The sequence below is a fragment of the Mustela putorius genome, unplaced genomic scaffold (assembly GCF_011764305.1).
Source record: "Mustela putorius furo isolate JIRA1106 unplaced genomic scaffold, ASM1176430v1.1 tig00003859_pilon_pilon_pilon, whole genome shotgun sequence".
Lineage (NCBI taxonomy): Eukaryota > Metazoa > Chordata > Mammalia > Carnivora > Mustelidae > Mustela > Mustela putorius.
Window position 1 is genome coordinate 27620098 of NW_025422011.1, and position 17630 is coordinate 27637727.

Genomic DNA, 17630 nt, shown 5'->3' on the forward strand with positions numbered 1-17630 from the left:
GGCTCCCTGCTGAGCAAAAAGCCCAACTTGGGGCTCGATCCCAGGACCCTGAGACCATAACCCGAGCTGAAGGCAGAGGCTTTAACCAATTGAGAGCCACCCAAGTGCCCCAAGGGAGACAGGAATATTTTAAAGGCTAGTGGTGGGGCATGGCTCAATGGGACTGATTCAGAGTGAAGAAGAGAAAAGCCACAGACTTTAAGGAAAATATCATGTAAATGATGTAGGTAAACTGATGAGAGTCTTGTTTTTATATAATCGAAAATTTGAAAATAGGCAAATAGCCCTTTATGGATTTTTCTGTGGATTTCTATTACTTTGATGGTCTCAAGTCAAAGACTATCTCTCTCTCCCTTTGATTCTCCCCTCCCCCCCCCCCGCCCCTGGCCACATCTTTAATTTCTGCTTTGGTTAGTCACGTATAGCCCCAAACGCTGCAGAGAAACCACAGATAAACATCATGGGGAAGGAGACTATAAAGGTACAGACCTAAATAAGATCTCTACAAAGGGGCCATCAGAAATCTCCAACAAGAAGGAATTTTAAAACAATTGTTTTCAAAGGCTGTCATGGCTTTAAAAATGGAATTGATAATACGGAACATCTACTTTGATTTGTCTTTGATGATTTATTCTGAAACTAGATGAAGGAGTATCTGTTTTAGACATTTTACTGGTATTGATCAGGAACTACTCGGGATTTCTATTTTGATTAAGTCATATTTCATTGTTTCATTCCTATTCTCTTTCTCCCTGAAATTAATCTTCATATCTATTACTTCAATCTTAACAAGTGAATATCCTAGCTCATGTATCAATGCTTAAAACTTAGTTAAAAATGAAAACTTTTTTTTTTTCAAATAAAGAGAATGTTCAGACTTTGCCAAAACATTGTCCTCCTATTTTTCAGGTCAAGCATCTTACATTTGGGTTTACGTGCACATGGATGCAGTAAGAGGTATGCACACCAAAGCGAAATGATCATGGCTTTGGTGCTGGGTAGTCTTTGCTGAAATCCTGTTTTCTGTTACCATTGATGCGGCGTTGGGCAAAATGTAAAATCTCTCTAAACCTTGGTTTCCTTATCCATAAGAAGGGAATAATAATGACTACTTAATGTGGTCATTTTAGAAATTTCATGAAGTCCTGTTTGTTACAGTGCCTGGCATGGAACCCATGCTCCCCAAAATGGCAGCTATGGTGATTGTAGTTGTTATTTCTTGGTTCCAAGTCCCAGCTCTTCCATTAATTTGCTGTGCAATTCTAGGCAAGTCTTCTTGCTCCTATGTGTAGAACGTAGAAATGGGACTAGATAGTCTCTACATCATTTGCAGGATTAAAGTCTGTCCTAATACACTATGGGTTTGTATTTGAAGCATCATCAAGAGTGACCAGGCAACTGTATAGATGCAAAGGTGGGATTTGGGGGACAGTAACTGCTGCCACACTTATTGCGCATTGGACATTAGGCATTATTCTAAGCTTTTTCCGTGTCTTAACACATTTAATTCTCACAATGACTCTATGATTAAGGCACTATCCTTATCCTATCTTACAGAGGAGGAAACTGAGGCACAGAGAGATTATGTGCCTTGCCCAAAGTCACAGAATGAGTAAGGGGTAGAGCCAGGATTCAAAATAAGATAGGATGCAGAGCCCATATATTTTTAACCATTATGTTTTTACAGCTTTTCTAAGGGCACTGGCTTATTGAAAACTAAAACCCCAAGTAATCCCAGGACTTTCTCATTTTTACTTTTCTTTCCTGGCCCCGGGGCAGACCCTCACAGTATATTGGCTGGAGGATTGTGGTTCTACAAAAGTCCAGAGCTATGTCTACCTTCTAGTAGGTGCCTCGTGCTAAGTGCCGGCTCTCTTCCCAGTAAACATCTAAGTCAGACAGATGTGGCTGCACTATCCACCTCGGTAATAACTATTCGATGTTGGCAACATTGCTTAACCTCCCCACGCCTCCTTTTCCCATCTGCCGTGGAAGGTATAAAAAGGGATATTGACAATAATAATTCACAAATGTGAGAATTCTGAGAGGTAGTACATGCATGGCCCAATGACTACAGGCAGGAGCAGGTCACTAAATTCGAATCAGCATTCGTTCCCACCTTGGGGCAAACAGCAGGTGGAGCCACTGAGCCATAAGGAAAGGCTCCTTCCTGCCCACCTTGTTCTGAGTCTCAGAGTGGGATTTCTGGCCACGGGAGCCCACAAGCTGTCCCAGATACAGCCAAGCCTTCAGTTCACACTGCAGGCTGCTATAGATTGGAGGGACTTTGAGGGTTTCCTCAGCTGAGACCACGTCCTGCCATCTTGCCTCCCACCCCTTACAGCCTAGAGAGCAGGGACAAGGCGTTCACCTGCTACCAACAGGTTGTGACTGTAAATTCCATCAAGGCCTGATGTCACCCTTTCATTCTACTTTCAAACTGTCTTTTTCTTTCCGAATAACATTATTAAAAAGAAATGTTTTGGCCCGAGTTTTCCATTTTGTGTCCAGCTGCTTTTTCTTCCTTCTCTTTTCGTTTTTGATAACGTGTCCCTTCTGTGTCATATCATACATCTGTGGGTGTTACAAAAGATGTTAGGGGTACAGTAATTATTCTGAAGTTGAGTAAAGCCAGAGAACGACGTGACGAAGCTGCAGGTCTCCCAGGGGCAGAGTGCTGTCCCCCAGCATCTTACGGTAGAAGCACATCCCAGCACCTTTGACTAGGTTCTTGGCTCCCTCCGTCTTTGATCTTCTCTTCCTATTATTTTTATTGTTAAGACTTAATCTCTTTAGCTTAAGGCTCATAGCAAAATTGAGGGGGAGGTACAGAGATTTCCCACATACACCTTATCCCTTCCCACTATCACCGTCCCCCACCAGAGCGGCACATTTGTTACAACGGATAAACCCACATGACACATCATCATCATCGCCTGAGGTCCACAGTTCACACTGGGGTTCACTCTTGGTGTCTGAGTAAAGCTATGACCACATGATCCACCATACGGGATCCTATAGAGAGTATCGTCACTCCCGTAAAAATCCTCTGTGCTCTGCCCATTCGTCACCTCCACCCCAACTCCTGAAAATCTTTTCACTGACTCTATAGTTTTGTTTTTACCAGAGCATCATATACTGGGATCATACAGTAAAGAGCCTAGTCAGATTGGCCTCTTTCACTTAGTAATATGCTTTCATCCTTGTCTTTTCTTGGGCTAACCGCTCATTTCTTTTTAGTGCTGAAGAGAACCATTGCCTGGATGTACCAGTTTATCTATCAACTCACCTGTGGAAGGTCACAGTACTTCCGAGTTCTAGCAATAGTGGATAAAGCTGCCTCGATCATCCACGTGCGAGCTTTTGTGTGGATGTGGTTTTAACTCCTTTGGGTAAATACCGAGGTGTATGATTACTGGATTGTATGGTAAGACATGTGCTAAGACATATACTTGTATGTTTAGTTTTACCGGAAAGACCAAAACTGTCTCATGAAGTGACTGGTCCTGCTTGTATGCCCATTGGCAATGAAGGAAAGTTCCCATTGCTCAGGAGCCTTGCCAGAACTGGCATTGTCAGTGTTTCAGATCTGGGCCATTCCAATGGGTGTGTAGTAGTATCTCATTGTTGCTTTAATTAAATTTCCCTTATGACATGATACAGAGCATCCTTTCATTTGCTTATTCGCCATCTATATATCTTCTTGGTGAGGTGTCTGTTAAGGTCTTTGGCCTAATTTCTTTTTTTTTAAATATTTTATTTATTTATTTGACAGAGATCACAAGTAGGCAGGGAGGCAGGCAGAGAGAGAGAGAAGGGAAGCAGGCTCCCCGCTGAGCAGAGAGCCCGATGTGGGGCTTGATCCCAGGACCCTGGGATCATGACCTGAGCCGAAGGCAGAGGCTTTAACCCACTGAGCCACCCAGGCACCCCTGGCCTAATTTCTAATAAAGCTATTTATTTTCTTATTGTCAAATTCGAGGAATTTTTTGTATATTTTGGAGATGAGAACTTTACCAAACATGTCTTTCACAGAATCGTCTCCCTGTCTCGGCTTGTCTTCTCATTCCCTTGGCATTATCTTTCATAGAGCGGAAATTGTTGATTTCAATAAAACCTGGCTCATGAATTATTTCTCTCATGGGTCATGACTTTGATGTAATATCTAAAAAGTCATCAACACACTCAAGTCATATCTATTTTCTCCTATGTTACCTTCTGAGAGTTTTATAGTTTTGTGTTTTACATTTCAGTGTGTGATCCACTTTGAGTTTTCATGAAAGATATAAAGTCTGTGTCTACATTCAACATCTTCTTTCATTTTTTTCTTTTTGTTTCAATTTTTCATTTTCAATTTTTTCGTTTCAATTTTTCATCCAATTGTCCCAGGACCATTTGTGGAAAAGACTACCTTTGGTTCTCTTTCCTGTCTTGGCTCCTTTGTCAAAGATCAGCTGACTATATTTATGGAAACCTATTTCCATATTGTCTATTCTGTTTGTGTAATCTATCTGTCTAGTCTTTCAGCAGTACTATAAGGTCTTGATCACTGTAGCTTTATAGGAAGCTTGAAGGTAGGTGGTGTCAGTCTTCCAACTTTGGTCTTCAGTATTGTGCATTATTTACCTTCTGTCACTTGTTGATATTTGTACTAGTCGTGCAAAACCAATGGTAAGTAAAATCATACATGATCTGATTGAGGTAGCAGTACCACACTGTTCTTACCCTCATTGTGTGCTTGCTTTACTGCCACGCTTAAAGTACTTTTGTCAACTACCAATTTCACTTAGAAAGATCTGGATGAAACAGGACAAATCATGAACACCATTAAGTACTGACCCTTTAGTAGACACCTTTTTTCTATCTTCAGGGTGCTAACAGGAGAATTACACTTCAGGCACCTCTGTGGTGTGCCAGACTAGGATGGGTGTCAGTTTCAAGAGAAAAGCACTTGTGTGATTGTCTGGATCGCAAAGAGAACTCCTTGCTTCCCATGGAATACGGTTTTTATTTGAGAGAATAAGTGACAGAAAAACTATGGTTGCTGAGACTGAAGAAGTATTTGGCAGTCATTGTCACAAAAACAAAGCGAGCTTGTCGCCCCAAATAAAACAGCTGATGGTGTTTGCAGCCAATGCTAAAATTTGAGCTCTCAAGCCGTTGATGAGCTCAGAAGTGATCTTAATAGAATTTGCTGCCATACAGGGAATGGTGTCAACATTTAGATAATTTGCATAACTCAGTGAGATATATCAAAAATCTTATTCCTAAAAGTAGAAGCTTGGTACAAGCACTCAGAAGACCTTGACTTAAATCCAGGGACTGCCATTTCCTTGCTACTTCAGCTCCATTGCCTCATGTGAAAATAATGAGTTTCCTCTGTTTCCTCATCTGTAAAGTGGGCATCGTAGCTACCTCGCAGAGTTGCATAAAGACTGAATAAATAATATATAGTAATAAATATTAATGTATACTCATAAGAATATATAAACATATATTATATAGGCAATATATAAATATATAAAACAAAGGCTTGGCACATGGCAAATATTGTACAAGAAGTTTGTTCTTGTAGTGATTATCACTGTTATCTTTGTCATCATTTTAGGTGGAAGGACCCTGATATCACCTTTCTCTATAGCATAGGACTTCAGAGCAAAGGTTCCAGGAATAGATATTGCTGGTTCAGATCCTAGCACCACTTACTAGTTAGTGATCTTGGGCAAAAGGATTTAATAATACAGTGACATCTTATGTAATTATTATCAGAAATAAATGAGATCATGCATATGAAATGCACAGCTCAGGACAGGATACATGACGTTAACTCATTTAGACTAGTAATAGGAGTTTGAGACATGTTTCTTGAATCGTGTAAAATCATATAACAATCTGATGATAAGAAGCCTTTCAGAAGGATTTATAGTTGTTTTTTTTTTTTTTTTTTTTTTTTTTTCAAGCAATGATGTTGGCAAACCAGCTCTCTGGAAAAAAAAAAAAAAAGCTCTCAGTTATAACATCATCTAATTTCTGAGATGTAAATACTCCCACCATTGCCAATTTCAAGCTACCAAAATGAGATCACTGAATGCAGAATTGGAGAGAAATTCTCACGGTTGTCCCTTGCAAGCTGGCAAGAACCAGCTCTGACACACTACTACTTTCAAGTACACTTTTGAAAAGATATCATTTACTGAGGATCCCAGCTGCCAGGAAGTTACACAAGAGCAGAAAAGTCTAGGGAAACTGAGGTTCTGGAGACTTCGGAAATCTCTTTGATTTCTCACTAAATCCTTCAGAACTTGACCCATTTGTGCACTTATGAAAGCAATACAACTCCCTACAGGGTTTTAATAGTTGGAAAGGATTTGGGGGCATGAAACCTTATGATTGAAGAATTTGGTCTAAGATGTAATATAACCTGAAAATAAAAGACACATTCTGTATGATTTCATTTGGTAAAGAATAGAACCTTCCTTCCAGTATATTCTGTCCAACTATGAAATTTATTTAAAATCTTTTAGAAAAGAACAAGACATGTTTAAAAAAAAAAAAGTCAGAGGCTACTGGGCAGTAAACATACTTTGGTTCCAAAAGGGGAAATAATGAAGCAAGATTATATAGTGAGAGTAGAAAAAGCAAGATGAAGGGAAATCGCCCATGATAATAGGTGATGTTAGGCACTGTGCCTTTCAACATCGGTAACTGAAAAGTCACAGAAGTCAAAGATAAAAATACAAAAGACTCCCAGGCCCACAGACTGCCTGATGCTGTTGCTAGACTATTTATCCCTCTGTCCATTTCCTGTAAAAAATAAATTAAGTATAAATAAGGAGGTGAGGGAGCTGGTGTGTACTCAGGTGTGTTCATGGGTACATACTCAGAGAGGGCATGAGAATGGGGCCCAATGCCTTTCCTCTCCCGCACTCACTACACAAAACTCTCCTCCATGTTGCTACAGAGTAAGAAGGAGTCCACAAGCCGGGGCTGGACCAGCTGCTGGAAGTCAGAGTCCTGCAGGCCTTCAGGGCAGATCCCGGCCAGTCTCCGCAGCGCAGCCTAGCGGGAAACAGAAGAGGTGACACAGGTCAGACCAGGCTCTGCTCAGGTGCATGCATCCTCCTCCACTGCCCCGCGAAGTGCATTCCAGGAAGTGGCTCCTGTAGCAGTCATTTTGAGTCAATCATCACTTCGGTCAGCTGACACCGTTGTGATGTGGTCCTTTTGGCCATCTGGTGTCATGTGTACCTTGATCATTATGGTGGGTGTCATCTGACCGCTTTCGTGGTCTTAATAATGGTTCTGCCATCTTGGTTTTTCAATCAGCTTAGGAACTTGGTCGTTCTAAACATCTGTCATTAAAAAAAATCGGGTCCACTTGCTGACGTATTTAGGTTCAAGATTTGTTCATGCCAGGACCGTTACTAACAGGAGCATGAGTGGAACGATATCCTTGTTTCTGGATCCCTAGAGTATAGCAAGGGCTATTTATTGATCCATACATTCAGCAAGGTTCTGACAAAGCATTAAGGGATGGGAAAGAGGGAAAAGAAAGAGGAAGGAAGGTCATAAAACTGAAGGAGACTGAGGTTCTGAGCTGGGAAGAGAGGTACGGATGGATGATGCCACTGGCCAGGTCCCCCTGCGCTGGGCATTTCACTCTTCCTTGAGAGCTCTATCCTGTTTTAGGTCCCCGCACCCCTGCTCAGCTCTTCTCCATGACACAAAATTCCTCCCCACTTTTTCTGAGCCAGCGGGCCTTATCCTGTGGGCCTGGTCCACCGTCATCTCCTCTGGGAAGCCTTCCCCGATTCCTTGAAGCAGAGACAGTCCCTCCCTCCTCTCTGCAGCCTGGGTCCCTGGGTGGATCTCAAACTTCTCACCCTCGACTGCAACTGGTTTTGAGGGGTTTGTCTGCCACACTAGACTCTGAGCTCCTCAGAGAGAGAGACTCTGTTCTATTTTTCTCTGCATCTATAGCAGGTAAGACAGGGTTTGGCATAGGGCCCCATAAATGTCTGTTAGGGGGGAAAAAAAAAGAACAAACGAAATGCTTTAAACAGAGTTCTATTGCTAGAGCAGCCTGAAACTCCATGTGGGTTGTGCGCCTATCAGTCACCTGTAACAGTGCCTGCTAAGTGCTCAGTGAATTTTCACTCCTTCCCTCTTCTTGGACCTGTACACAGCAGGGAGCAAGGCGGGAGATTAAGCACCCCCCTCCTCACCGCCCTCCCCCGCCCCCCCACACAACCTGGGAAACAAAGAGAGGGGAATATCTGGAATGGCAGAAGCAGAAAAAAAAAAAAATTAGAAGAAGAAGAAGAAGAATACCAACACTACTCAGTATCTACACGTAGTATTTCATTTTAATCCCTATAGGTTACTACAAGGTAAGTATCATGATCTTCGGTTTGGAAATGAGGAGATAAAGGCTCTGTAAGGGAAAACGGCCTTCCTGAGATCCCACAGCAGTCCCACTTCAAGGCCCTCATACTCATCCACACAGGAAGACTAGTACAAGCCCAGGACAAGGGGTTATATTGAGCACAAGGCAGGCAGAGGCCCATTACCTACACCTATTGCTGAGAAATTACCAAGTTGGTAAAAAGAAAAGAAGGCTTAAGTTGGTTGTCAGACAAACAGATGCCACCATGTCCAAGGTAGATCAAGGAGAGGGGACCTATGTCTCTACGCACGTAAGCAGGGTCTGAAACACCAGTGGCAAGAAGTGGACTCCAGGAGACTATCCCTTTCTAGTGTGTCCTGCCTCTCCTGGGGTAGGAGTTCCCCTAAGAGCTATGGAGGCTGAACTCCGTGGCACTTCCTGATTCCTCTTGGCTCCAACCGGGAGAAATAACTCTATAACCCTTGGCTTGTCACAGAAAAAAAAATGGAACCTGAGATCTTCAGTAGAGGAGGCTCTGAGGCCACTGAGGTATTTTACATGATCGGGAGGAAAATAAAACAAAAGGGAGGGACCAAGAAAAAGAAATGGGGAGAAAATAGACTCATGAGGAAAGAGAATGAGTTAGAAGAAGAAAATAGACAGAGAAAAAGAGACAACAGAGAAATGGAACACGGAAGAAAGGTCAAAACAAAGAGGCAGAGATGAACTGGTGAAAGAAAAGAGATCAGGCATGAGAGGGAGATGGAAAGAGAGAGAGAAATGGTGACAAAAATAAAGAAAGTGTCCTGGGGATGGGGAGCTAATGGGACAGGACCAGGACGGAGGTAGGAGCAGGTGAGGAGCCAGAATGGGAGGGAAGGGAGGGAGTGGGAAGCAGGGAGAGGGTGGAGGGGATCCAAGAAGGAGTAAAGGGAAAGAAGGAGAGAGGAAAACCTCTGAGAGAGGCAAGCTCTAGAGGAGAGAAAAAGAAAAGATAAAATGAGAGAGAAAGGGGTCAGGTGAGAGGGAGATAGAGAGAGAAGGAGAGAGAGGGAGGGGGAGAGAGAGAAAAACGGGGGGAGGGAAGGAGAGAAGGAGAGAGAGTGGGGGAAGGGGCAGAGAGAAAGAAGTTCCAGTAGCCTCCTGGCTGAGCCTGGAGCCCAGAGCAGGGCTTGATCTCACAACCCTGAGATCATGACCTGAGCTGAAATCAAGAGTTGAACGTTGAACCGACTGAGCCACCCAGGCACTCCCTGGCTTGTAGTTCTCTTTTTTTAGGGTGAGAGAGCAAGAGATGGGGGTAGAGAGAGAGAAAGAAAGAGAGAGAAGAGGTGATTAAAAAAAAGGGAGAAGAGGGGAGGGAAAGGGAACGAACTAGAAACAGACCTTGAAAAGCGCAAAGGCAAACAGACACCCTCATCTCCCCAGGGTCCCCAGGAAGCCTGTGCTACGGGAACCCAAACCAACTCAAAGCACCCCCTCCTCAGCATCCCAGAGCTCAAAGGACCCATCCCCCTTCTGAAGACTGTCTCTGGGCCCCTGCTTCCCTCGGAGGGTTAACAGCCAGTCATCCCAGGATCTCCTTCCCAGACAGTCTGAAAACACCCAAGCCCAGCAGCCCACTGGCAGCCGCCTCATTAAGGAAAAATCAATTCTGTTTGCGAGAGGCAATCTGCACTGCCACTTTCCCAGATGTGGGAGACAATAATTGAAATGTCCTCCTTCCACCTGAAGAGAGCAGTTGAAGCCTGGGAGAAGGCCATGGGGAAGGCAGGAGAGGTAGCCTCCGACTCCATCTGCCAGCCCAGCCACCCAGCTGCCCCCATCGCAGCAGCCAGGGGCCTACACTCAAATGTGGAGCCCCTTCTAGGAGCCCAATCAGCAACACCTGCCCATTCTGGGGCCTGGGATGGGAAGACAAGTCTAAACAGCCCTTGGCCAGGCAAGAAACAGTCCCCAAACCCAAGGTTCTATGGAGACACCAAGAGCCGGAAGAGGGCCCCAGCCCTAAGGAGGTTCCTGACTAGTTGGGGAGAAACACAAAAACCCACCAGGCGCTGAGGTAGCAAGACCAGGGCCATAAGACATGGGGGAGAAAACATGGCTGAAAACAAGGTCTGGCCATAATGTCAAGCCCTTCGGCATCAGGCAGGCCTAGGTTTGGATTCCAAGAACCTCCCTTTCTAACACCTGGTATCCTGGATCACATAACCTGCCTCCTACTAAAGAAAACAAAATCCCAGCCTCTAGGCCCGGGTGCACACTGTGTGTTCCCTGCCTCTGAGCCACAGATGGTTCCTGGGACACTTCACAGACTAGAGGAAGTCTCGTCTAAACCTTGAAGGGGCTGCTGGCAGAGGGAGAGAAAGGGCATCTGCTGAGGACAGGGGCCAGGGCAACGTCAGGGTGGCTCTCAGCACTCTGGCCTGGCCAAGCGGGACAGGGCCAGGAGGCAGTGGGAGGCTTTCTGACTCCGGCGGTGTGCTCCAGCCAGCCTGTGTAGGGCTGGAGATGGTAGGCCATCAATAAGGGGAATCATGGAAGGGCCCACTTCCGTGACAGAAGTGTCGTAACTGTAAAATTAGGGTTACCCCAGAAGCCACATGGAGGGTGGATTAGGAAGGGAGGAGCTCTCTTCAGCATCCCATGACCCACCCTCCAGGAAAAATGTAATCCCCTTTCCACCAGGAAGACCTTCGAGTGATTAAAGATGGTGGCCAAGCCCTTCTGCATGTTTTACTTCAAACTAAGTATGGCGATGGACAAGGAACTGTGACAGGCCCACATACTGCTTGGAGACTTATGGCTCCCCACTATTGCCTCGGGGCCTCATAGTGCTGGGCACTGTGGGCCCGCTGAGTTGTGGAGATAATGGCAGTTGGGGTCAATGATTGTGTTTGCCCCCCATTAACTCTCTCCACTTGACTCCCTAAGCCAGACAGAATTAAGAAGTTCTGTGAACTTAGAGGGGAAAATTACATTGCTCCACCTACTAACCTCCAACAGAAAATTAGCATCTCCTTCAGTTGCCAGTGCTGCTAGACTGCGAAGTCTCAACAATTCCTGCAACTCATGAGCCAATAAAAGTCACAGAGTAACTCTTGTCGAAGGTACTGTCAGATACCATTTATGCTTACTGCTAGTCAAGATTATAATCCTCATTAGACCCATGCTTTCTCTTATTGAATGTGTTCATTAAAAGTACATATATTAATACATCATGTATAAATACTCTAATGATTATTTTAATAGAATTAGTCTCCTTAATCCTATATATTTTGGTTTATGCATTTAAAAATTATTCTTAGAAGGGATCTAGAAGCTCTACCAGATCACCAAAGGCACAAAACAGTTAAGGTTCTCCATGAACCAGAATCAAAACCTTATGAGAACAGAGATGTTTGTCTTTTCTTCCCTCCAAAGCTGTATCCCCATAGCTTAGAAGTGTACCTGGCACACAGAATCACTCAGTAAATATGTACTGAATAAGATTTATAAGCGCTTAGTGTCCTACTCAATGTCACACAGCTCATTAATGGCAAAACCAAGACAGGTGTGTCTTACTGCAATGCCCTCCTGTCTTCACAACATACAATGTCTATCAGGAGCTCCTAAAAATGAGATGAGCTTAGTCTAGAAAATAATGGGATGCAGAGCGGGCTTTACTGTGACCCAGCTCAAAGGTCTTCCAGATCCATTACTACCCCCATGTTCTTTGAGGACCAACCAAGAATCTGGCACTCCCTTCTGAAAGCCAAATGACCTGTTTATACATTGGTTTCCCTGCCCCCTCATGCTTCCAACTGGAGGCTGTTCTATTTTGGGATTTAGGATAGCTCCTGCATGGAGGAATGAAGAGAGACAAAACATGCACCCCCAGCTGGTACAGGGGATTCATTCATGGTGGCCTCAAGCAGCAAGGAGAAGTTGGGTGGGGACCTTGTGAGATGCACTTGTCTGGTTCAGGTTGAAGATCCCGGTGAATAACACTCTTTGTCTTGTCCTACTGCCTCCAGTCCTATTCCACAAAGGAGGGGGGAGCTACAGAACTGAAAGGGCTCCAGTAAACGGGCTCTGTCCAAGGGGATGGAAGGCTTTTCTCCCAGTGTCCCCTTTAGAACAGGCAGGAGACCTCCACACCCTAGCTCCTGTTGCTGCAAGCATCATGGTGTCACTGCCAGCTCCCAGCATTCCACCCGCCAGACACCCTGCTCTCTGTGTGCTCTTAAGACTCCTCAAAACCTCAAAGGTTCATGGTTCCTAAAAGCACAGGTTGGAGGGAGGGTTCCCATATGTATTACCCCATATCATTTTCTTCACAGTTGTTTTTAAGATTTATTTATTTGAGAGAGAGAGTGTGTGTGCATGAGCTGGGGGGAGGGGCAGAGGGAAAGGAAGACAAGTGGACTCCCCACTGAGCAGGGAGCCTGATGCAAGCTGGATCCCAAGACCCTAAGATCACGACCTGAGCTGAAACCAAGAGTCAGATGCCCTACTGACAGAGCCACCCAGGTGCCCCTTTTCTGTTCACAGTTTCGTGAATGAGTGAAACACCCTTATCACCATTTTGAAGAGAAAAATTGACTGCAGAGTAGTCTATGGCTTATGCAGGGCAACTGAGGCCTCAGCTGCTCTCCTGGCCCTGGCCTGCAGTTCCGAAAGCCTGGGGAGGAAGCCAGGGGACCTTGGAGAACTCACCAGACAGGCCACGAGCACAGCATCACTGCTGTTCCTCTCGGAGGGCGACCTGCAGAGCTCGATGAGGCGGGACATACCTGCGTGAGACACACATGAACGTCAAGCCCAGGAAGGGGACGGACCCGGCCAGGTCTGACCCAGAGATGCTCCCTCTCCCTCACGCCTTCTACGTGGGGCGCTGTAGAGGGAGGTGACTCCTGGGCCCCACCAGCTCACCAACCAGCTGGGGAATGGGAGCTGAACCGCCCTGGAGGAGCTTGTGGTGGAAACCTCCTGCTCCCTCGGGTAGGAGGAGACCCGGGTCAGGGCCCGCACTGAGCTCAGGAAGACTGCAACAGGGTATATGGGGGACCTCGGGGAGAGAACTTCCTGTGTGGGTATTTCTGATTTTGCCGGAACTCTATCAGATGTTTACGTCATTATCAGCAGGACTGCCCAATACTGCTTTCCCCCAAATGTCTACCTCAGTCAGAAAATACGTTACTGCTAAGATGACAGAAAACTTTAGAGTGAGGAGGCTAATGTTTCCTTGGCCCTTACAGAAGAAATGTAAATAAAGGCCTGTGCTTTTCAATATAAGGGGACTTTCTACAAACTTCAAAAAGCAAAAACAAAACAAAAAGTCAACTCATGAGATATTAATTAAAAAGGTATAGAGACACATTTTGTATGTTTACCTTCCAGAAAGCCTTTCTGGAGCTGGAAGCATGGGCCACCTCATGTCCTTTGCCAGGGACCTGCATGATGGGCAGCAAGGCCATGCCTGTCCCCGTGCCCCTACCTGGGGCATCCTTTCTCAACCACCACACTGCAATAAGGCCTCAAACCGTGGCTGAGGCCTCACCTCCTTGCTAGAACATTCCTTGACCCACCCGGATAAATGTGAGCTACCTCCCCTCTGCGCCGAGACTGGGGCATGCTCTGAACATCACTCTGCGGTCTTCAAGCGCACGTTTTCCTTCCCACATCTGCCACGCCGTGAGGCTGTAAGCCCCAGTGGTCAGGACAATGTTACCATCAGGGTGACAGTTGCAGGGGCCAGGACGGAGTCGAGCAGGCAGTGGGTGCTCTGAACCCCTCCACTGAGTAAATGTGATGAACTGAATGCATGAGTGATTTAACGGGTGAATTAATTAATAAATGAGCGAAAAGTGAGTAAAAGAAGCAACGAATGAGTTAATGAATGAACAAAAGGATGAGGTCATGAGTGAATCAACAAATGAGCAGGTAAGGAGACACGAGAGGAAGCGGATAATCGAGTGTGGGAGTAAAGGATGGAATGGAACAAGTGAATGAAGGAACGGGGTTCTAAATGGGAAGTCTGCAGGGGAGTCACGGTTCCATCCGACTTTAGCCTCTCTGGGCCTTCTCCTCTCTAGCTTTGGCCCCAGCTTACAAGCTAGACGAGGGACTGTACCTGGCCCCCCTTTCCAGTGTTTCTGGCCCTGGGAGAGTACGGCTCACCTCTGCCAGGCTTGACTCCGAGTCATCTGCGGCTGCCATGAAACCGGGGCTACTCCTCTCCCCACACCCGCCCTCCCCCCACTCCTGCCGCAGACAACACCACTTACAGCTCAGCCGCACAGCCTCCCGGGCCACTTCTGGGTCTCGGCTGAGACGGGCCAGGGTCACCGCAGCCTTCTGCTGGACTCGCTCGCAAGCCGCCACCTCGGCAGGCGTTCCAGACCTTGGCTTCTCGGACAGCATGCCCATGATTAGCTGGACCCCTGGGTAGGAGGCAAAGAACAGGTGGCACCTGCCCCAGCAGGGAGCCTTCCCCTGGGAGCCAGCTGGGTAGAAAGCTGCAAGAGCTGGAGACTTAGGGGGTCTCCACCCCAGGAAGGAAGCTGGATGAGGCCATCACTTCTCCTCCTTCTGCCCTGAGGATATCTCTGACTCCACGTACTAAGTCACTATACTTGGAAGGGACAAGGGAAGATATCCCTTTTCATTTTTAAAATGTGATTCCTGAGCTTCTATTATATGCATGACACTATATTGAATACACAATAAATGCATGATCCCCTAAAACCTCCCAGTAGCCCCATGAACTAGATACTAGTATAGTTTACTGTGAGGCCCAGAGAGAAGGGAAGTCTCTTCTCCAGGGTCACACCTGGAGTAGCTGGGGAGCTGGCATCAGAACTCAGGTAATCTGGTTATTCTCCAAGCCTCCTCCATCTCTGATTCAGCTGCACCTGAGATCGATCCAGAGGGGATGGGGCGCCAGGGGAGGTGACCCAAACCTGGGCTGGATAACCAACAGAGCAAATGTTTTAGAGGGAATTCAAGCCCAGGAGGAGGGAAGGTAACTGGATTAAGAGCTGTACACCTGAACTGGGTCAGCTGAAAGGACTTACCGCCCTCCCCTGAATCCAGATCTGTCTTCTAATTGCCCCATAAGCCCATCTCCACATTGATTCCCACCTCTGTGCCTCTGCCACCTAATTTTTCTGCATGGATGTCCTTTTCCCTCTCATACTCTATTTAAGTAATTCCCATCTTGCAGGTTGTAGTAAAAGTCCTTCTCCTAGGAGAGGTGTTTCCTACCTACCCCAGCCCACATCCCCTTCCCTACTCCCAGTGGCACCTGCCAGATTGGAACTTGAACCAGACATGGCCTACGGATATATTTTACGTTGCTTTGTTGCTCCACACACTGTCTAAACATTTTTAAAATTTTTTTCTATTATGAAAATTGGAAGACTTCCATTAAAATTCAGATTTCCATCAAAATCCAGCTTCCAAAAAAAAAAATGCCTCCTGACTTCACACTGGGCCCACATTTCTTCATGACAATTTGCTGAAGCTTATTATAAGCTCCCTCTTTTAAGTGAGGCTGGCTTGGTCCCTGCTGAGTCTACGTCATCCATTCATATTACTTGTCTGGGTCTACAGGCATCTAAGTTTGGAACCTCTGACCATGGAACCAGAAGGATTTTTAGAGATCTAGCCCAACCCCCCTAACCCCCATTTCACAGAAGAGCACCCAAGGTCTGGAGAGAGAAAATGATTTCCCAAGTTCACACAGGAGTCTGTTCCAGTCCAAGACCTTAGCCACATGCCTCTCTGAATCATACTTGAGCCAAATGTGATTTCTAACTCTCCTAGATCCCGCCAATGCACAGGGGCTATAGGTCACTTAGTTATGGCCCTGGGACTATTCAGTCCTAGGGATGAGCCTTTTATCTTTCTGATGAGCTTCGTAAATAAATGCCCCTTCCTCCTTCCTACAGGCTCAAGGGACCCAGTCCCTCTTACCTCTGGCACCACACCTGCTAACCTTAGGGCAAGGTGCTTCTCTTCCCAAGCCTCCCACGGACCACTGAATGAAACATAGTCCTCAGGCTCCCTATGTCCACAATGTCCCTAAGACAAGGTCAAAACCATGAATGTCCTGAGGTGTGTATGTTATAGCCTGTGGGCACATGAACAAGGGGCACCACAATGACAACTTTGAGAAGTGCCACAGGCTCAGAAAATTTTACTAACTCCTGGTTAAGGTTCCTAACAAAGAAGCCATTTTCCCTACCCCCACTTAGTACCTGGGATCTGATAAAGAATCAAATAGTTTCTCATCTACTAGCAGGTAAACCCCAAGGGGTAAGATTTGTGTCCATTTCCTTCATGGAAATAGCTGAAGTATCTAGAATAGTGTTTCACTCAAATATTTGTTGAATAAATATCAAATGAATGAATATGAATGCCTTCACGTGAAAAGTCCTACAAATGTATAAAATCTAAGTTTCCTTTAAATATATACTTTGTAAGTCTTATCTAGAAAAAGATAAGATGCCATAAAATTGGGGCTGCCTAGGAAAATCCAGACTGTTTCCAAGTCCTGCACAGGCTCAATGCCAAAAAAATTGCCTGAAGGTTGGGAGTTACATCTTCGGAGACCAGACCCCAAGGCCCTGTTCCCTCCCCAACACTCTCTCCATCTCAGCCCAGCCCCTACGGGAGAAGACTCAAGAGGGATACTGATGTCAGTGGATTGACAGGTAAGAACTTGGGCTGCCCTGGCCTGCCTCCCCTTATAGGGGTGACAGCAACACAGTCTCTGACCCCCCGTCTGGCACCCATCCTCCAGCCCACACCACCAACACTCACACACAATTCAGGCAGGACAGAGACTCTGCCACGTCAGAGTCTCAGGCACTCCTAGTAAGAGGACTGCCTTTCAAAGCCCAGTCCCCACAATAGCCTTGTCTTGTTCCGTCCAGGGTCCCACTGAGCTCCCGCTGGGGCTGGCTGCCTCACCACCACAGCCCATCCCTCCAGTTCTGCCCCATCAAACACTCTTTAGCTGAGCCCTGTGAGACGGCCACTGTTTCCTGAAAGAGCAGGCACCCTTGGCCCCGCGTCCATTCTTTGCCAGATAGTCTTCTAACAAGCTGCCTATTCATCCTCACATCGGTCAGGGAGCTAGGTACATTCCCATTTTGCAGACAGAAAATCAGAAGTCACACAGCTAGTAAATTACAGGGCCAGCATTCAAGCCCAGCCTGTTTCCAGTTTTCCCCCCCGTGACGCCCCTCCCTCGGCT

The 17630-nt window shown here is 46.1% G+C and overlaps 1 protein-coding gene across 1 annotated transcript in view; it reads right to left on the minus strand.

Annotated features, from left to right (window-relative positions):
- Positions 1 to 6487: 6487 nt before the first annotated feature.
- INSC (INSC spindle orientation adaptor protein) overlaps positions 6488 to 17630 on the minus strand; it is a 119125-nt gene continuing 107982 nt past the window's right edge. Inside the window, exons 12-14 of the mRNA XM_013055857.2 lie at positions 14656 to 14811; positions 13085 to 13161; positions 6488 to 7059 (exon numbers count right to left, since the gene is read on the minus strand). Of these exons, the coding sequence (XP_012911311.1) occupies positions 6931 to 7059; positions 13085 to 13161; positions 14656 to 14811 (362 nt within the window). The 3' untranslated portion in view covers positions 6488 to 6930. The remainder of the gene's footprint in view (positions 7060 to 13084; positions 13162 to 14655; positions 14812 to 17630) is intronic.